The sequence below is a fragment of the Pogoniulus pusillus genome, chromosome 13 (assembly GCF_015220805.1).
Source record: "Pogoniulus pusillus isolate bPogPus1 chromosome 13, bPogPus1.pri, whole genome shotgun sequence".
Lineage (NCBI taxonomy): Eukaryota > Metazoa > Chordata > Aves > Piciformes > Lybiidae > Pogoniulus > Pogoniulus pusillus.
In genome coordinates, this window is record NC_087276.1 from 3,880,690 (window position 1) to 3,899,415 (window position 18,726).

The 18,726-nt window shown below is 47.2% G+C and overlaps 1 protein-coding gene across 3 annotated transcripts in view; it reads left to right on the forward strand.

Moving 5' to 3' along the window:
* Nucleotides 1-18,726, forward strand: part of NYAP2 (neuronal tyrosine-phosphorylated phosphoinositide-3-kinase adaptor 2) — a 191,709-nt gene that overhangs the window by 159,230 nt on the left and 13,753 nt on the right. The window contains exon 7 of one of the 3 annotated variants that reach the window (XM_064152798.1): nucleotides 11,621-12,075. The exons of the other annotated variants lie outside the window; for them this stretch is intronic. Coding sequence (XP_064008868.1) covers nucleotides 11,621-11,668 — 48 coding nt within the window. The 3' untranslated portion in view covers nucleotides 11,669-12,075. Of the gene's footprint in view, nucleotides 1-11,620; nucleotides 12,076-18,726 lie in introns of those variants that run through there. 3 annotated transcript variants of the gene reach the window in all.

Genomic DNA, 18,726 nt, shown 5'->3' on the forward strand with positions numbered 1-18,726 from the left:
CCTTACTTTATACACCTGATCTATCTTAATGTGCAAATAACCTATGAGGCATGAAACATGTTTGGAAACAGCCTGATGGTTGGCCCATTCTGAACCTGGCTGGTTATGGCAGACAGGGTATTTATTCACTGTGCTGTGGCTATTGATTGTATTGACATTGGTTTTCTTAACCACACCCCAATCAGCAGTTAGGCTTTCCACAAAATGATGAGGATGCATCCTGCCATCCACTTCTTTGTTGATGAGATGGGCACAGCTAACACTGACACAGGGATACAGGATTGAGAAAAGGGCAAGTTGCTGTTAATCAGTTTTCTCAAATCTTCCTGTATCTCAAACTGATGGGTTTTGAAATGTTGAACTTGGAGGGGGGAAAAGAAGTCAGATTTGCAGCTGAGCTCTCAGGGCCCATCATTTTGAACACAGAAATGTATGAAGAATTGGTGAGGATGCTTACTAAACAAAAATAAGTCTGATCTAAGGAAACCTAAACTATAATTCTAATAAAATATTGACTCAGAATGTAACTGTTGGCATTTAACTCCCCTACGCCTTATTTTCTTGTTTGTTTATTGGTGCAGGGATTGTGAGGATTAACCAGTTAATGGCCACATAACACATTTATGGTGTGTTGATGGTAAGCACTATAGTGACCACTTGTAAATAAAAAGAAGGAGCTGACAAGCAGAGATTAACCCTGTGGCTGGGCTCTCATGGAGAAGACTTTGCAGTTCTGTAGTGCAGCGGCAGGCATCACTTGCCAACAGGATGAGCCAGACAGCGAGCACGTGGTTCTGCACTTGGCTCTGGTACACAGTGAGGGCATGTTGCAAGAGCTGGCTGTGGGAAGTAACCTCGATTGAAGTTGTGAATTGACCCAATAAGCACAAGGTGATCTTGGAACTGAGGTGACTGATTGTGTGAGGGGAAAGTTGAAGAAATTAAGGGAGTAGGAAAGGAAGATGTGGCACTTGGTGCCATGGTCTAGCCTTGAGCTCTGTGGTAAAGGGTTGGACTTGATGATCTGTGAGGTCTCTTCCAACCTTGGTGATACTGTGAAAGAGCCTGTAACTGTGATAGGGCAGAAGCATGAAGCGTATTTGTTCCACAGAAGTGACATATAACTATTTTACCTAAATACAGAACTCAATATAAATATCCCAAAGAGAGGAGCATAATAGCAGAGAAGGGTTCCAGGTGTTACAGAATGGAATGCTGTGTGCTGTTCCCTGGTGTTAGCAGAGAGCTCACAGGGAATGGGAACGTGTTCTAGAAGGTACAGTACATTACATCTTAGAGACAAGAAACATGTGAATAGAATTAGAAATAGCAAAAAGCCATCTGCCCAAGCAAATAGCTCTTCACCCAGAGTGCTGGAGCCTCCAGGCAGGTGCCTGAGCCTTCTGCAGCAGGCATGCTCAGGTGTTTCACTCTGCAGTAGTAAATGCTCTGCCATGTCAGAAGGTCCTCATGGTAAACAGAACTGTTCACTTACATCAAGCATCAGGATTTGGAGTCACGAGTATCACTGCAACATAGCAATGCTTTCCTGCACCCTGTCATTCCCTACATCTTCACCTCAGGGTAACAAAAGATTGCACTCTATTGATGGACACAAAAATCCCTGTCACATCCAGGATACACATGCATTGAGCCCGACAGAAGAAAACATTTCAAGCAGCCTGCACTGTGGAAGTCCCTCTCCTGGAGAGCAGAGCATCCCACATTCCTATTTTTAGTGGACATAAAATCATCTTGAGGTCACTGCCAGGCTTCTCCAAAACAGTCTTCAGCATGCGAAAACGCAACCAGTCAGCACACCAAAACCCCACCAGTTTCCAGTTTAAGGGAAAAAAAGGAACCAATACAACTCTCTCCATTTTTTTTGCTGCAAATGAAATCTAGAAAGTGAAATTTGTTTTCATTAAGACCTAACAGCTGTTGGAAAATCACAGGTATTGAGCTGCATAGTAGCACAGCACACCCTCTGAAAACAGAACTCTTGGTGGTTGCAATATGGTATTTCAGCTTTTCTGTAAAGCAGAGACTATTTTCAGACAGATCTCCACCAAACTCTGTGCCTTATCTGCACATGTGCAGCCTCTCTTTCTGCTGCCTAGCAGTCACTTGGGATGACATCAGCATCCTTTAGTGTTGCTTCCTCGAGTTTTGCTATCTTAATTCTGAAGGTTTGTATGCCTCTTTTAAGGTCTGGTGCCTTCTTGTGGGCAGAGGGCAGTGATATCTAGCTCAAATATAAGGTCTGGGCAGTGATATCTAGCTCAAATTTAAGCAAGGAAAGAAGATTTCAACTTTACAGTGGTGATCAAAGTGAAATCCAGAAGCCATGCTGAGATTAGAAGGCACGACGCAGAAGATGGAATGAAGATGCATGGACAGCTATAAATTCAAGTGTTGAAGGAATGAAGAAAAAGCTAGAAATGTATCATAATCATCACTGACACTGTTTCTGTGGCAATTTCCCCTGAAAGAATGCAGCTGAGCTTGTTACTTGCCTGGTATCTGCCTGAACCCCTAGCAAGATGAAATGGAAATATTTTTTTTCCCCTAGACAATCCCATCAGTGAACATGATGCAGAAGGTCCATGCAATGGCCAAACTAAGCAGACAGGAGAAGAGATTTCACTTACTTTCTGATTTATCTGAATACAACACAGCCAAAGGCGCAGGGCTCCCGTTCAAAGAATGGACCTGACTCTACTCACTGCCTTGCCCCAAACGATGTGAATACATCAATCGTGTGTGTATATTTGGCAGGCAAGAATTTAAAGTACAAGTTGGCTCCTTAAGGTTTTCTTCTAGACAGATAAAGAGTAGACCTGTAGAGGAACCAAGTGTGCTGTTTAAGTGAGAGCACAAGCCCTACGAGGAGAGGCTGAGGGAGTTGGGATTGGTTAGCCTGGAGAAGAGGAGGCTCAGGGGTGACCTTATTGCTGTCTACAACTACCTGAAGGGAGGTTGTGGCCAGGAGGAGGTTGCTCTCTTCTCTCAGGTGGCCAGCACCAGAACAAGAGGACACAGCCTCAAGCTATGCCAGGGGAAATTTAGGCTGGAGGTGAGGAGAAAGTTCTTCACTGAGAGAGTCATTGGACACTGGAATGGGCTGCTTGGGGAGGTGGTGGAGTCGCCGTCCCTGGGGCAGTTCAAGGCAAGGTTGGATGTGGCACTTGGTGCCATGGTCTGGCCTTGAGCTCTGTGGTAAAGGGTTGGACTTGATGATCTGTGAGGTCTCTTCCAACCTTGGTGATACTGTGATACTGTGATACTGTGTCTGAGCGGGGTTAAGAGGCGGGTTCTCTGTGGGTTTTTTGGGGGATGCCTGCAGCGGGCAGTGACTCCCGCAGCGACCGTGTAAAGCTGCAGCTCTCCTGCCGGGCTTCCTGCTGGGGTTCGGTCGCAGTGCTCGGGGGACAGAGAGCAGCAACCTGCAGTGGCTCAAGGAAATAGAACCCAAGCTTAGCAGAGTCATGAAAGCAAGAGACCGGGGCTTTTCTAGCAGCATTGTCTAGTGTCTTGTTGAGCTTGGCTGGATGCTGGTCTCCACCAAAGCCGCTGTGTCACTGCCCTCCTCAGCCGGACAAGACAGAAGAAACACAGTAAAAGCGCCGGCAGCTGGCAGGACCGAGTTGCGGGTGGGACGCCTTGAGCAGCCGCGGTCTGCTTGACAAGGGGCGGTTTGATTCCATCCCTCCTGACCTCCTCCAGCCTGGCTGTCTCCCTGGCCACGCCGCGCCGACTGCCGCAGCCAGGCTCGGCTGGGCGGTGTTACGGCGCCGCCTGCTGGTCGCGGCGAAGCCGCCTGCCCTCTGCCCGGCTGCGGCCTGACAAAGCCGGGGGCAGCGCGCAGAGCCCTGCCCGGGAAGAGAGACAGAGCCTGATCAAGCGGCACGGGGATTTCGACCCGTGGTCAGGGAGACCACTGTTTTGTTTAAAGCGTAGTTTCGACGTGTTAGGGTTTTATTTTCCCTCCGACTTAAGGAGAAGTGTGGCATTCAGCAGCTGCCGTCGCCCCGTGCAGAAGCCGTTAAGAGCCATGCCCACAGAGGGAGGCTGCCGTGTGGCCGCTGTGTGGCCGCTGCCGTGTGGCCGCTGCCGTGTGGCCGCTGCCGTGTGGCCGCTGCCGTGTGGCCGCTGCCGTGTGGCCGCTGCCGTGTGGCCGCTGCCGTGTGGCCGCTGCCGTGTGGCCGCTGCCGTGTGGCCGCTGCCGTGTGGCCGCTGCCGTGTGGCCGCTGCCGTGTGGCCGCTGCCGTGTGGCCGCTGCCGTGTGGCCGCTGCCGTGTGGCCGCTGCCGTGTGGCCGCTGCCGTGTGGCCGCTGCCGTGTGGCCGCTGCCGTGTGGCCGCTGCCGTGTGGCCGCTGCCGTGTGGCCGCTGCCGTGCCCGCACCGCGCCCGGCCCTGCGCCGCCTCGTCTGGCGCTGCAGAGGGAGGAGGCTTGCGGGAGCCTCGCCTGTCAGATCACACGTTGTTCCGTACAGCGGCTTAGGTAATGTTTTAAGGCTCAGTGTTTAGGTGCTAACAAAAAACAGAGTAGAAACACAGACACTGGGAGACCTTAGCACTGTCTGCAACTACCTGAAAGGAGATTGGAGCAAGACTTGGGGGGGGAGTCGATCTTCCCTCCCAGGGAACAAGGAATAGGACTGGAGAAAATGGCCAGAGGAGAAACAGTTTATTACCCAAAAGGGTTGTCAAGACCCAAAACAGGCTGTGCAGGGCAGTGGTGAAGTCCCCATCCCTGGAGGAGTTTGAAGTGTGTGTAGATGTGGTGCTGAGGGACGTGGTTTGGTGGTGACCTGGCAGTACTGGGTTAACAGTTGGACTCTGAGAACTTAACAAATCTCTTCCAACCAAAACCACTACACAATTCTATGTTTTCATGGAGGGGTAGGATGAGGCACTCAGTGCCATGGTCTAGTTGACTGGCTAGGGCTGGGGGATAGGTTGGAATGGATGATCTTGGAGGTCTCTTCCAACCTGGTTGATGCTATGATTCTAAGAGGAGGGGAATGCTAATCACTGGAGGAACTTAATTTTGTACTTTAGCTACAGAACCCCATTCTGACTGCTCCATTTTACACCCAACGAGTGATGGAAGTAAAATGTGGCAAAGAAAAAGCTGAGATATATATTTAACTGTTCTGCCCATGAGTTCTTGCAAGGAGGCTCAGGGGTGACCTTATTGCTGTCTACAGCTACCTGAGGGGAGGTTGTGGCCAGGAGGAGGTTGCTCTCTTCTCTCAGGTGGCCAGCACCAGAACAAGAGGACACAGCCTCAGGCTGCGCCAGGGGAAATTTAGGCTGGAGGTGAGGAGAAAGTTCTTCCCTGAGAGAGTCATTGGACACTGGAATGGGCTGCCCGGGGAGGTGGTGGAGTCTCTGTCCCTGGAGCTGTTCAAGGCAAGGTTGGACGTGGCACTTGGTGCCATGGTCTGGCCTTGAGCTCTGTGGTAAAGGGTTGGACTTGATGATCTGTGAGGTCTCTTCCAACACTGATAATACTGTGAGACTGTGTGATACTGTGATACACTGAAATTTAAGTGCAGTATAAGCATATTGAAAGACATTCACAAAGCTTTAGAGGTATAATTCTGAGTTGAGTACTCAGTACTGTCTGCTTTTCAGCAATGGAGCGTTTGTCTCTCACCTAAACTCATGAATAACTCTGTAGTGGGCCTTCTAAATATCACAAACCCAGCTCTGAATGTGTCTGGCTTTAGTTGGGTATGCAAAGCGTATTAGAGTCCTCCTATGCCTTGTAAGGGTCTGTGTTATCACAGTATCACAGTATCATCAGGGTTGGAAGAGACCTCACAGGTCATCAAGTCCAACCCTTTACCACAGAGCTCAAGGCCAGACCATGGCACCAAGTGCCACGTCCAATCCTGCCTTGAACAGCTCCAGGGACGGCGACTCCACCACCTCCCCGGGCAGCCCATTCCAGTGTCCAATGACTCTCTCAGTGAAGAACTTTCTCCTCACCTCCAGCCTAAATTTCCCCTGGCGCAGCCTGAGGCTGTGTCCTCTCGTTCTGGTGCTGGCCACCTGAGAGAAGAGAGCAACCTCCTCCTGGCCACAACCACCCCTCAGGTAGTTGTAGACAGCAATAAGGTCACCCTTGAGCCTCCTCTTCTCCAGGCTAACCAATCCCAGATCCCTTAGCCTCTCCTCGTAGGGCTTGTGCTCGAGGCCTCTCACCAGCCTTGTTGCCCTTCTGGCCTGCATCAGGAATGGTGTGGCCAGCAGGAGCAGGGAGGTCATTCTGCCCCTGTACTCTGCACTGGTTAGACCACACCTTGAGTACTGTGTTCCGTTCTGGGCCCCCCAGTTTAGAAGGGACATCGAGATGCTTGAGCGTGTCCTGCCTGTAGTTAATGAGGGCGAGAAGGGTTACTTGTTACTCTTATGGCTATAATTGTTTTTTAAGGCACCTAGACAGAGCGGTTCTCTGACGGGTTGACATTATCATGCTTTAGTTGGCACACATAGATCTGAAAGCATATGGGCTCTGTGCTGCTCTGTGAGCATAAACAAAGCATCTGCACTCTTCTGTTATTCTTAGCTTCAAGTTGCCATTTCCCCCTGCAGTCACATACAGGGGTCCAAAGCAGGCAGTAAATATCCTGCAGGTGCTGGGTGCCAGAGTAGGGCTGGGTGACTCGCTGCTGCATTGCATGGATTCTGCTGCTGAAAAATGAGCATCTGTAAATCAAGAGCCTCTGTTCTGTGTCTGCTCACAGCAGTCTCTTTCTAACTTCCATTACATGGAAGTGTACCTGGAACACAAACCCTGTGAGGAGAGGCTGAGGGAGCTGGGGGTGTGCAGCCTCGAGAAGAGAAAGCTCAGGGCAAACCTCATTGCTGTCTACAACTAACTGAAATGAGGTTGTTAATCAGGTGGGGGGTGGCCTCTTTTGCCAGGCAACCAGCAATAGAACAAGGGGACACAGCCTCAAGTTGTGCCGGGGAAAGTATAGGCTGGGTGTTAGAAGGAAGTTGTTGGCAGAGAGAGTTATTGGCATTGGAATGGGCTGCCCAGGGAGGTGGTGGAGTCACTGTCCCTGGAGGTGTTGAAGCAAAGCCTGGCTGGGGCACTTAGTGCCATGGTCTGGTTGACTGGATAGGGATGGGTGCTAGGTTGGACTGGATGACCTTGGAGGTCTCTTCCAACCTGCTTGATTCTGTGATTCTATGATACATGAAGGAAATATAGTCCTTGCAGGTAGATGGAAAACTCCATAGGCTGAAATACTCACTCATCCAGTTTGCATACCAGGGAAATTGTAGTGGAAAAACAAAAGGTGTGAATTCAGGTCTGCCATGCAGCATTAACCCATGTCAGTGCTCAGTACCATGAGTATTTTTGCCACAATACAACAGCTACATCAAAATCTAGTGGTTCTGCTCCTGTGCTTCTTGTAATGCAGAAGGATTTTCAGGGAAAGAGCCAACTTCTGTCGTGCTTCCTCTCTACACCAAATGGGAAAAAGCTCACCCCTGAGCTCTAGTTAAAGGTCTCAGGGAAGATGCAGTCATGTAATGCTAGTCAAAAGGAATACCTAACAACTGTGCTAACTGCCACTCAAGTGCAACTTTATCCCTCTTTTTTTCCTCTAATTGTCAAAAGTTTTTAGAGTCTGTTGTGTGTTTTGAATGTAGACTAGCAGAACACATGAAACTGTTTATGGGCTGGTGGCAATCACTTTCCTCTTCTTGTGTGTAACTGCCAAGTGTTCCCCTTCAGCCAGCACAATGCCTCTGAGATCTCCATCTCTCTGCTTCTGGAGCCAAGAGTCTGGTTGTTCCTTTTTGATACCCGATCCTTCTCTTCATTCAAAACGGATCTTTGCACTGTGGGAACACTCCCATGCCACTCTGTAATCAAAGTCCCCTGGGGTTTTGCTCTGGACTTTCTATACACTATTTGTTGTTCTGGACAACCCCAAATAGGGGTTCTGCACTTTGGCCACAACAACCCCAAGCAGCACTACAGGCTGGGGACTGAGTGGCTGGAAAGCAGCCAGGAGGAAAGGGACCTGGGGGTACTGATAGATAGTAGCTGAAGATGAGGCAGCAGTGTGCCCAGGTGGCCAAGAGAGCCAATGGCATCCTGGCCTGCATCAGGAACAGTGTGGCCAGTAGGATAAGGGAGGTTATTCTGCCCCTGTACCCAGCACTGGTCAGGCCACAGCTTGAGTGCTGTGTCCAGTTCTGGGCCTCTCAATTCAAGAGAGATGTTGAGGTGCTGGAAGGTGTCCAGAGAAGGGCAACAAAGCTGGTGAGGGGCCTGGAGCACAAACCCTATGAGGAGAGGCTGAGGGATCTGGGGGTGTTTAGCCTGCAGAAGAGGAGGCTCAGGGGGGACCTCATTGCTGTCTACAACTCCCTGAAGGGAGGCTGTAGCCTGGTGGGGGTTGGTCTCTTCTCCCAGGTAACCAGCAATAGAAGAAGGGAACACAGCCTCAAGTTGTGCCAGGAAAAGTATAGGCTGGATGTTAGGAGGAAGTTCTTCACAGAGAAAGTGATTGGCATTGGAATGGGCTGCCCAGGGAGGTGGTGGAGGCACCGTCCCTGGAGGTGTTCAAGAAAAGCCTGGATGAGGCACTTAGTGCCATGGTCTGGTTGACTGGATAGGGCTGGGTGCTAGGTTGGACTGGCTGATCTTGGAGGTCTCTTCCAACCTGGTTGATTTTATGATTCTATTTCTGCCTGCAAAGGTGTTCTCTGAAAGGGACTTAGTTACTCCTTGTGTTTAACCATCACCTTTAATAAGGCCTGGCATAGTCACCTGGTCCAAAACCTGCTCACTGTTGGCTGCGACGATCTACCATAGTAACGTTTGTGGCCACAGTCTAAGGGCCATAATCATAAATGAAGTCTCCGTGTTGGTAGACAGTGTGTGCAGAAGAAGCACTGTCCTTACTCCAGGGATTTGTAAGCTCAGTGAAACAGATGAGAAAAGAAGCAGTTGCAGCTAGGAGCGGATTGGTGACTATGTGGCTGTCAGGATTTGCTTAAGCTTTGGTTTGTGTGAAGTGAGAAAGTGCAAAAATTATTTGAGGTGCAATCTGCTGTATCTTTGACCGTGATTTTAGTTGGTCTTATATGCCACTAATATAATTAAATGCATTTGAATGTCTAAAACCAGGAAACTAGGTACATTTGACTAGAACAGAGGTCTGTCCTGCCTGTCTGCAAAGGGAAGGTTCAAGTTTGGAAGCACACCATTGTACAAATGATGTCCTGCTTCTCCAGTGGGGGAGAAAGCTCCTCTGGGCAGCTGGGGGAATTGACAGGCACAGAAGAACCCACAGTAAGGTACAGAGCAAAACCCCTGGCACAAACCCTTCACTGATGGGACATGGGCCAATTTTTCTCATGAGATCATGCCTGAACTTGACCTGTGTGTGGCCCGAGTATGTTCTGAAACCCGAATCACCCAGAGCCGTTCAGGCAGAATGTTCACAAGAAATCAGAGGTGAGCCATCACAATGACTACCACCACCTAGAAAGGAGTGCTGGGACATGAGGTGTATCCTGATGTGTCACACGGCCTATGAGCTGCTAGGGGTCAGCGAGTTCAGATTTCCGAGTGCTCCCCTTGCGCCTTTAGGTGGTGCAGCAGAGCCCCCCATGCCCACCAGAGGGAGCCCTTGGTTTACTTTATACTGCGCTGGAGGTTCCCTGCAAGGACAAATCTCTTGCATGCAGGAAGGCAAAATTCTGTTGTCATCAGTCCAGCTAAATACAGTCAACATTTTGGATGAGAGCTACAAGAAGAATGTTAATGCTTTAGGGAAGGCTCCACAGTGCATTGTGTAGAGTTTCAACTGAATCTGGTGTTATGTAATCAGTGAGTGGGTCCAGAGCAGCCTAAAATGTTTCTAAATATGCAGACTGCAAACAGAGGGCACAGATTTAAAAAGGAAAGAAAAGAAAGGAAACAGAAACCTTGAAGTGGATGGAATTGCCCCATCCATCATCACTCAGCTCCATTGCACGCCTGACTGATTGGCAAGAGAAGCAAATGTGTCAAAGCCATCTTCTGTTGGCAGCCAGCCCTGCTGTGCTGTCCCAGCAGCTTTTCTTCAGCGTTCAGCCAGGCTGGTCATGCAGCAGAAGCAGGTCCTCCTTTGCCAGGACTCTCATTTCAGTTTGTGAGTACTTACTTGGCAGTCCTCACACCGCCGAGATACCCTCTGCCTCAGCACGTGGGGGAAGCTTGGCAGAGGTGGATCTGCTGCCACAGTAGGTCTCAGGCCCCAGTCATGGCTTTGGTGGCTCTTCTTCTCCACGCTGCTCAGCAGCATGGATTTCAGGCACAAACAAGATACTCTGGGGAGAAGCAGTGATGGGTGAAAGCAGGTCAGCTGCAGGGAAAGTAACGTCATAGAAGGTGGGTGTCAGATACAGGAACAAAGAGACCAGTCTCTGAGCACCAGACCTAGAGGCTGTCTTCACTCACACCTTGCCTTGTCCTTGAGTGCTGGCTTGGTTGCTTCAATTTCAGCTGTGATGGAAGTGTAGGGGGAAGAATATTCCACCCCCTTACCGTGATCTCTCCTTGTTCTTGCACAGGCTTTGTGAGCTTGCCAGCAGAGCACAGGGAGAGGCTAGGTCCTCAAAGAACTTGTTGAAACTTCTCAGGTGCAACATTCCAACACAGCATAAAACACAGCATTTATGAGGGTTTTCACTTCCCACTCAGCATATTTTTACTGTCCTTACCCAGTTGTTTCTCAGATTGAGAGTTACAAGCTATTTAAAAGGAGTAGGACAGGCCTGAGAAGATCTCACCTACACGGCTGTGGTGTCAGGGGGTTGTGCCTGATTTTGATAGAGTTGGGGCGGTGTGTTTCAGTGCTTTGAAACAGGATTGTCCTGTCCTGTCTACAACAAGAAACTATACATCATTTGTAAGTTCTTAATCTCATGTTTAGCTGCTCTTACAACATTGTACATAGTTCTACTAAAATTAGGTAGCAACTCCCAGTAGCACTAAACAAATATATAACGTAACCTGTGTGATATAATTTCAGTCCAAACATAGTAGGTTGCCTATAAAGGAATTTAATTTGGTGGCATTCCTCCCTCTCTGAGGAATCTGTCTTCAAGGTATTTCTTCATAAACTTACTTATTCTCTTCTAAAAATTGTAAACTCACTTCAAAACTTGTTCTGAGGCTTTTGTGTGCAAACAATTAGTTTAGTCACATTTAGAAGGATGCAGCACCAGAACAATAGCCATTGCTGAGGTTATTTAAGATGGTCTTGAAACCACTGTTGAAGACATTGTGCCTTGGTTCAAAAAAATATACATCAAAAAACAACCCCCAACCCCAGAAGCATGTGAATTCCTTTATTCCCCCCCCCTTTTCTGTCTGTGTTTATGTTTAACTCAGGGCAAGAATTTTATAATGTTCTTTAAGGGGAAACAGATAAAGTAATAAAAATGGCATGAATTCCTGAAAGCATGGGGTTAATTATAGGCTTTCTCTGTAAATGAAGCAAGCATTCTCTGTCCTAGGTAGAACTTGTTCTGCTCATGTGCATTTCTCTGACCTCCATGGGCTCCCACTTGTCTTTTGCCTTCTTTTGTCTAGGAACTGAATGTCTTGTACCATGTTTCTGTTCAAGCCATGTGTGCCTGACGCATAAAACACGGCACGGAAGGGCGAGGTTGCTGCCTCTGCCTGCCTTCAGTCCTGAGCCATCCAAGCTTTGTTCTCATGGTCGTCACCATTTCACCAGAGCCTTTTGGTGTTTGTAGAGCCTTATGCAGTATATTGCACTTACTGTACCTGTATAGTATCTTGTCTGTATACTGTATGTATATTCACCCATGTATGTATGTATAGGCTGTTTCTATAGCTCTGTATATGTATGTGTGTTCGTTCATAGTCTTTCACTTAGCAACCTGTGGCTGTTCATTGACATTCTGTGTATGCCAATTGTAAAGAGGTACGAATGCCAGCACTCACTTTTGATAACCTGGATAACTTTTCTTCTCATTTTGTCTTGTTAAACGATGCAAATAAAAACATCATCTTATTTTAAATGAGAACTTTAAAAGATTATTCTTTTTCCCAAGGATAAGATTTCTTCTTCTTCATTAAAAAAAAAAAATAATGCTTAAACAGATCCAAAAACTGCCAAGGTAAATTTTTGTTTCTCCTGACAGGTATCTGTAGCAGAACAGCCAACATTGTGTGGTTCTGGTGTATATCTTATGCTGGTTAAGAGCTCCCAGGTTCAGAAATGTCCTTAACCAGATGGACAACTGGTTAAGGATGGACAACCTTAACCTTTGGTGCTGCGTATTTTGACTTTATTCACACTGTTTCTTTCCAGTTAATGTTATCCTTGTGTTAGCTTGTCCAGCCAAACTGGTCTCTGTGTGCAGTGACTTCCTGCAGCAGAGTGGCAGCAGCTACTCAGAAAACTCTCAGAAGGCAGATCCTTGTGCAGGAATTAGTGGGGAACTTCTAGGGTGGCAAAACCACAGCTAGAAGAGCCTTCACTGCAACTGAAATCACACAGAAGAAAATCCTTTTCCTTTTTTAATGTAAAGTTCCATGGTTAAACTCTGACCCCACTCACATCGACAACAAATTCCCATTTCACTTACAAGCTGTAAGTAGAATGTTCAAGAAATGCTTTTCCTCAGAAAAAAAATAGGATGGGGAAAGGACATGTTCCACTAATGGAGCTTGGTGTTTATGGGCCTGATCATAAATCTTTGCAAGTCAGTGGCAATTACTGGACTTGTGGATTGGCATATCTTCCTTTTTAGCCTGGAAAAGCACATTTACTCTCTGGGGTTTATAATTCTGACTGTATCACTCACAATAGAAAACACAACATGCAAAAAAGAAAACATGATAGCAATATACATTTTTAAATTGATATTGGTCACATCCTAGGTTTTGCTTGGTTCCTGTGTTGAAATTTAAGCCATAAACACTACCAGAAGAAACCAGCGTTTTGTTACTGGTTCACAGTTTGTAACACAAAACTGAATTGTCCTTCCTCAACCCTGCTTTGGACCTCTGACCTTGAACTCAACCCTAGGCTCAGTCAGGTTTACCTGGTCACTCCATGCATGGCAGCCTGTGAGCAAAGCCCCGGTTCAGCAGTCAATGCTGGTGGTTTAGTGTGCTCAGTCTCCTCAGTGCAATTGTCCTTCCTCAACCCTGCTTTGGACCTCTGACCTTGAACTCAAGCCTAGGCTCAGTCAGGTTTACCTGGTCACTCCATGCATGGCAGCCTGTGAGCAAAGCTCCAGTTCAGCAGTCAGTGCTGGTGGTTTAGTGTGCTCAGTCTCCTCAGTGCAATTGTCCTTTCTCAACCCTGCTATGGACCTCTGACCTTGAACTCAGCCCTAGGCTCAGTCAGGTTTACCTGGTCGCTCCATGCATGGCAGCCTGTGAGCAAAGCTCCGATTCAGCAGTCAACACTGGTGGTTTAGTGTGCTCAGTCTTCTCAGTGCAATTGTCCTTCCTCAACCCTGCTTTGGACCTCTGACCTTGAACTCAACCCTAGGCTCAGTCAGGTTTACCTGGTCACTCCATGCATGGCAGCCTGTGAGCAAAGCCCCGGTTCAGCAGACAGTGCTGGTGGTTTAGTGTGCTCAGTCTCCTCAGTGCTGGTTCCCTGTCACATGCTCTATCAGCCAGTGCTGTCCTTTTGGAGATCACCTTGTAAACAGATAAACAGAAATAAGGTTGAGGAACAGCTGCTCCCAGTGAATCCCTTTTTCTGAAGCACGTGTGTGCCAGTCTCAGTTCCTTGCTGTTATCAGAGCTATCCTCCTAACAGGGAATCATGTTTGGATGAGATTTGGGTGCTACACTGTTTAACGGTTTCTGTCCTAAGTGCAATGTTGTGGTGTTAGTGCAGGGATTCAGCAGATGAAGCACCCCATGTGAAGGCAGGCTTTGATGTGTTTGGATTCTTTGGAACTCACAGCACATTTCATAACTCTGGTACCTGTCCATTAACCATATTCTGAAGTGGAGTTAGAAGTGAATCATAACTTGAGGTCTCTGTCTTTCATCATGTGTCTATGCCTCTTTAAAAGATGTGACCACCCACAAGAACATGTGTTGATTTTAGTCATGCTTTCCTATTTTTTTTCCTCTGTACAACTAGCACAATAACTGAGAAACTGCATTTAGTCTAAGAAAAATATTACTGAATCAAATTCACCATCCAGAAAGGAGAAACCTAAGAGCATATTTCAGAATTTCTCACCTTTAAAGCAAGTTCACAATCTGTAACTAAGATAATTTTTGTGTACTTAGATCACCTAACACAAAACAGGAGGAACTGAAGGCACCAGGCCTTGTAATACTGAGGCACTCTGCCCCTCTATATTTTTTTTTAATAATATTTTTATTAGTTTTAAATTGCCCTTGTGTCCATTTGCTTGAAAGTGTCAGAGAAATAGATTTGGAGGACTTTCTGGCAACCTAGTGTGGTGAGGTCCTTCATTTGTCACAGCAACAACAGGTAGTTAAATCCCGAGTCCTAGCACTGATTTGAGTGGTAAGAGTTCTGAAACTCACATAATGTGTTCATGGCTTGGGAAAAATGAGGTCCAATAAATGGCGAAGCTAAAGAAGTTTGTGGGGTCACCACATGCCACATTTTGTAACTTTAGGATGGGACTCAATGTCCACTTTCTCTTAGTTCTTGATTCTTCCAAAGTCTTGGTCTTGTTTCTGCTCAATTTCTGAGTTCTCCTAGCCTCCGGTACATTTTCAGAAGCAGTATCTGCAACCTCTACCCTGTGTTATGGAGGGGGTAATTAATTAATTAATGTGAGATGATATTTCCCCAAATTAATTTGTTTATTAATGCTGATATTCAGAACTCTCACCACCCCGGACCACTAATTATTATTAATCATGGGTTCCTCACATGGTCATGGAAACTTTATACAGATAACAGCATAGGATCACCTGATTCTGTGATTCTGTGATTCTGTGATTCTGTGACCTAGAAATAACTTGCAAAAGTATATAAACATTCATTGAACTGGAAGAGAAGGTTCTTGTGGCCCCATACCACTTGCAGTCAATACACTGCTTGCCCACTAGATGGACTCAAGGAGCTTCTTTCTACTTCTGGCAGAAGGCAGTGGCAGAATCACAAGAGGCTTTAAGTATTTACTCATGAAATATTATCTCTCGACCCGCAGGGTTAGCTGCAGTTTCAAACACTACCCAAATGCTTTCAGGGAATTCTGTTACTGTCTTGTCAGCCACTGAGACTTCTGATTCCTTCCAAGCTTCTGGGGAAAGGAGGCAGACAATCTCTGACCTGATCCTCTGGACTGGTATCTCCAGGACTTCCTGTCTTGGGAGGAGACTTTCAGGTGTAGGCAGGAGGTCTTGCCATGTGCAGTCTTAGCAGGATGTCACATTGGCTATGCAGGCCAATCACCTGGAGGCATTTAGAGCCTGTTCTTGGTAAACTCAAGGCAGGCAGATTCCAGGCAATTCAGGATGCATAGAGTCAGTAAACAAAGGCATCAGGCAACAGCAGGCACGAATACAATGGCAGAGCACATTGCATTACCTGCCCAACTCCTTTTATCAATATGGCCTGAGATTAATGGGCTTTGGGACACAGAATAGACAAGCAGAATGGCAGTTATCCAGGCCTGACCATATTATGTGAAACCATAGGCTTGCTTTACCCAAATTTGGGAAAAGCATAGGCCTTGCACAAGGCAGGCACAAGCTAAGCCTGTGTACCTTGTTTACCACAGGAGCAAAACAAGTCTGGGCAGGCAGAGTCCTCAGACTCAGTGGTTCCAAATTCTTTGTCCTCTTTTGTGCGGTTGCTTCTCTCCAAAATAGAAGGAGGGAGAGCAGAAAAACATGCCTGGGCAAGCCAGGACATGGATGAGCCCATTTCTGGCCTATGAGGCCTACCACGACACCCTGCTGTCCTCAGCTTCTTTTGTACATGAGTCTGCAGGGGTTGGAGCTGGAGGAGGAAAGGATCCTGTCTATTGGCAGCTCTCACTGCTCCATGACACCGCTTAATACAAAAGGGGATGGGCTGGTCAATGTCATAGGCTATATTACTATATTCAACAGTTACAGTATCACAGTATCATCAGGGTTGGAAGAGACCTCACAGATCATCAAGTCCAACCCTTTAGCACAGAGCTCAAGGCCAGACCATGGCACCAAGTGCCACGTCCAGTCCTGCCTTGAACAGCTCCAGGGACGGCGACTCCACCACCTCCCCGGGCAGCCCATTCCAGTGTCCAATGACTCTCTCAGGGAAGAACTTTCTCCTCACCTCCAGCCTAAATTTCCCCTGGCGCAGCCTTGGGCTGTGTCCTCTTGTTCTGGTGCTGGCCACCTGAGAGAAGAGAGCAACCTCCTCCTGGCCACAACCACCCCTCAGGTAGTTGTAGACAGCCAAGATTTAGGCTCTTGCAGCTTTTCCAAATGGCCATGATTTAGAGTAAGAAACGTTAATTACAGGTATGCTGTACCATAGACATGGTCACAGGCAAGGGCCACCTCTAATGGTTATTGAGGCCACTGCCTCAGACTGTCCCCTGTTTTAAGGATGATTCATAAGCAGTTAAGGCACACAGACAGAAGAGCTGCAGCCTCCATCGAGAGGGAGAGGTGTGGAGACAAAGTTAGTAACCTCTGAAGGAATCTAGAACAGCAGAGTGCTACCCTGTGGAAGCTGTGCTGTAAAACGCAGCCAGCAGATCTCTGTCACCAACCTCTAGTGCTCTGCCCTGTGACTGGCCTAACACAATGCTGAATTGTCCTTTCTGCTTTACAGTGAATAACTGGATGTAGTGTGGTGTGTTGCTAGAGTTGTGTATTCACTGCTTCAGGTGGCGTAGATTGCGCTGTGAGTTTTCATGAGCCATCTCAATAGGAATGAGCTGTGAGATGATCCGTTGCATAAACGGGGTGCATGAGAATACTTTGCATGCAGGCTGCTTGTACAGGCTCTTACTTTAAATGTACTGCCACTTGCACAGTGTGTCAACTAATGATAAATCAAGGAGAAATTTCAGATGGTTGGTTGGTGTTTGAAAGCAAGCTTGGACGAGGAGAAAACACTTCCAAATAAGAGAATAATGCAAGTTCAGGAAGACCTACCACCAGACTGACCACCAGTACAAAACCAGAAAGCAGGAAGGGTGAATTTATCATTTAAGTTTGCTTGATCAATAGCCTCAGAAATAATTCATGGGTTACTGGAAAATTCAAGGCATAGCAGCATGTGCAGGGCTGGCTCTGTGTAAAGTAACTGTGACATTTAGTAATTGGAAGCAATGAATCGTAAAACTGGAGGTCTGGAATCAAGGGTGATGAAGGTTTATTCACCATTTCCTGATTGAATTCTAGGGTAAATATTAATTGCTTGTAATCTTGAATCTTCAGGAATTTCTGGAGCCCCAAAGCTTCCTGTCAGATGATTTTCAGGGGTAGATCAGTCAGGCCATACAGCATGAGATTTTAGCAAATCTTTTAATGAGTCCTAGGCGTGCCAAAGGGTGTCCAGAGTTGTGTTCCAGTACTGCGCTGTATGGTTACATTAAGTGGTAGAAGAGTTCTTATGGGGACTCTGATCTTCCTTTATCTTTGTAGCAGCATCATTTGTAAGAAAACAAGTTTCCAGAACTTTAGAAATTCAGAGCAGTGTGAAGCAAAACATTAAACACAGCAATCTGAGTGCTCCAGTAGCAGCCCTAGAATGAGGTGCATGTGAGGATTCGTAAGTGGAGGTAGCAGGTGTCAGTGAGTTCTTTTAATGTCAGCTACAGGAGAAGGTTACAAAGTGCTCCTTCCCACCCAACTGTTTTGGTAAAATTAAGATGTATGTGCAGGGGGAATTCTTTCCCAAGGGCTTAGAGGAAAACTAGAGGTGTTACTAGCATCTCTTAAAGATTCGTGGGGGGCCAGAAACAGAAGTTTGTGTAGTGGTCAGCACCTTGTGTGTGCTTGTGAATGCACAGGTTCATTCTGGTGTGGCTGCTGATGTCACAGAACACCTTCCAGGGAACACTTTGGACACTTGAAGAGAGGCGTTTGCAGTTATGCTATCTGGTGTCCCTGGGGAGCCTTACCATGCACCACAAATCACTCAAGGAGTGTCTGCTTTCACAGCTCACCTTGCACACCCTGCGTGCACCTGAATGTGCTGCTACTTTTAATCACCTCTGTGTTAATAATCAATTGTTGTTTTGAATTTAACAGTAAGAGGACAACGGGTTAGCAGCACAGAGCTGTTGCGAACGACTCACTATCCTGGGCCAAATTCAATTCTGCTGTCTTTCTTGTCAGTGTTATTCCAGACAGAAGGAAATGCCTGCAGATTTAGCCTGTAGCTCTGCCCACACTTACTGCCTCCGCAGCCATCGGAAGCGACACCGTTCAACTGCAGTGCAATGGTTATAGCCCACAGTTAGTGAAAGAAACCTTGCCCAACATGATTTCCCAAGTGCCCTTCCAAAGACTTCTTAAATCATTTGAGGGGCTTTTACATAGTTGTTTGCACAAACTGAAGTCAGAATCTTGGAGCCATGAAGTTAGCCAGTACATTCCTGTTGGCTTCACATGGGTGAGAATCTCACTGCTCAGATTTTCTGAAATCTGATTCTGGCTGAACTTCTGCCTTGGACAACTCCCCTTTCATGAACATGTGCTGAGAGGACTTC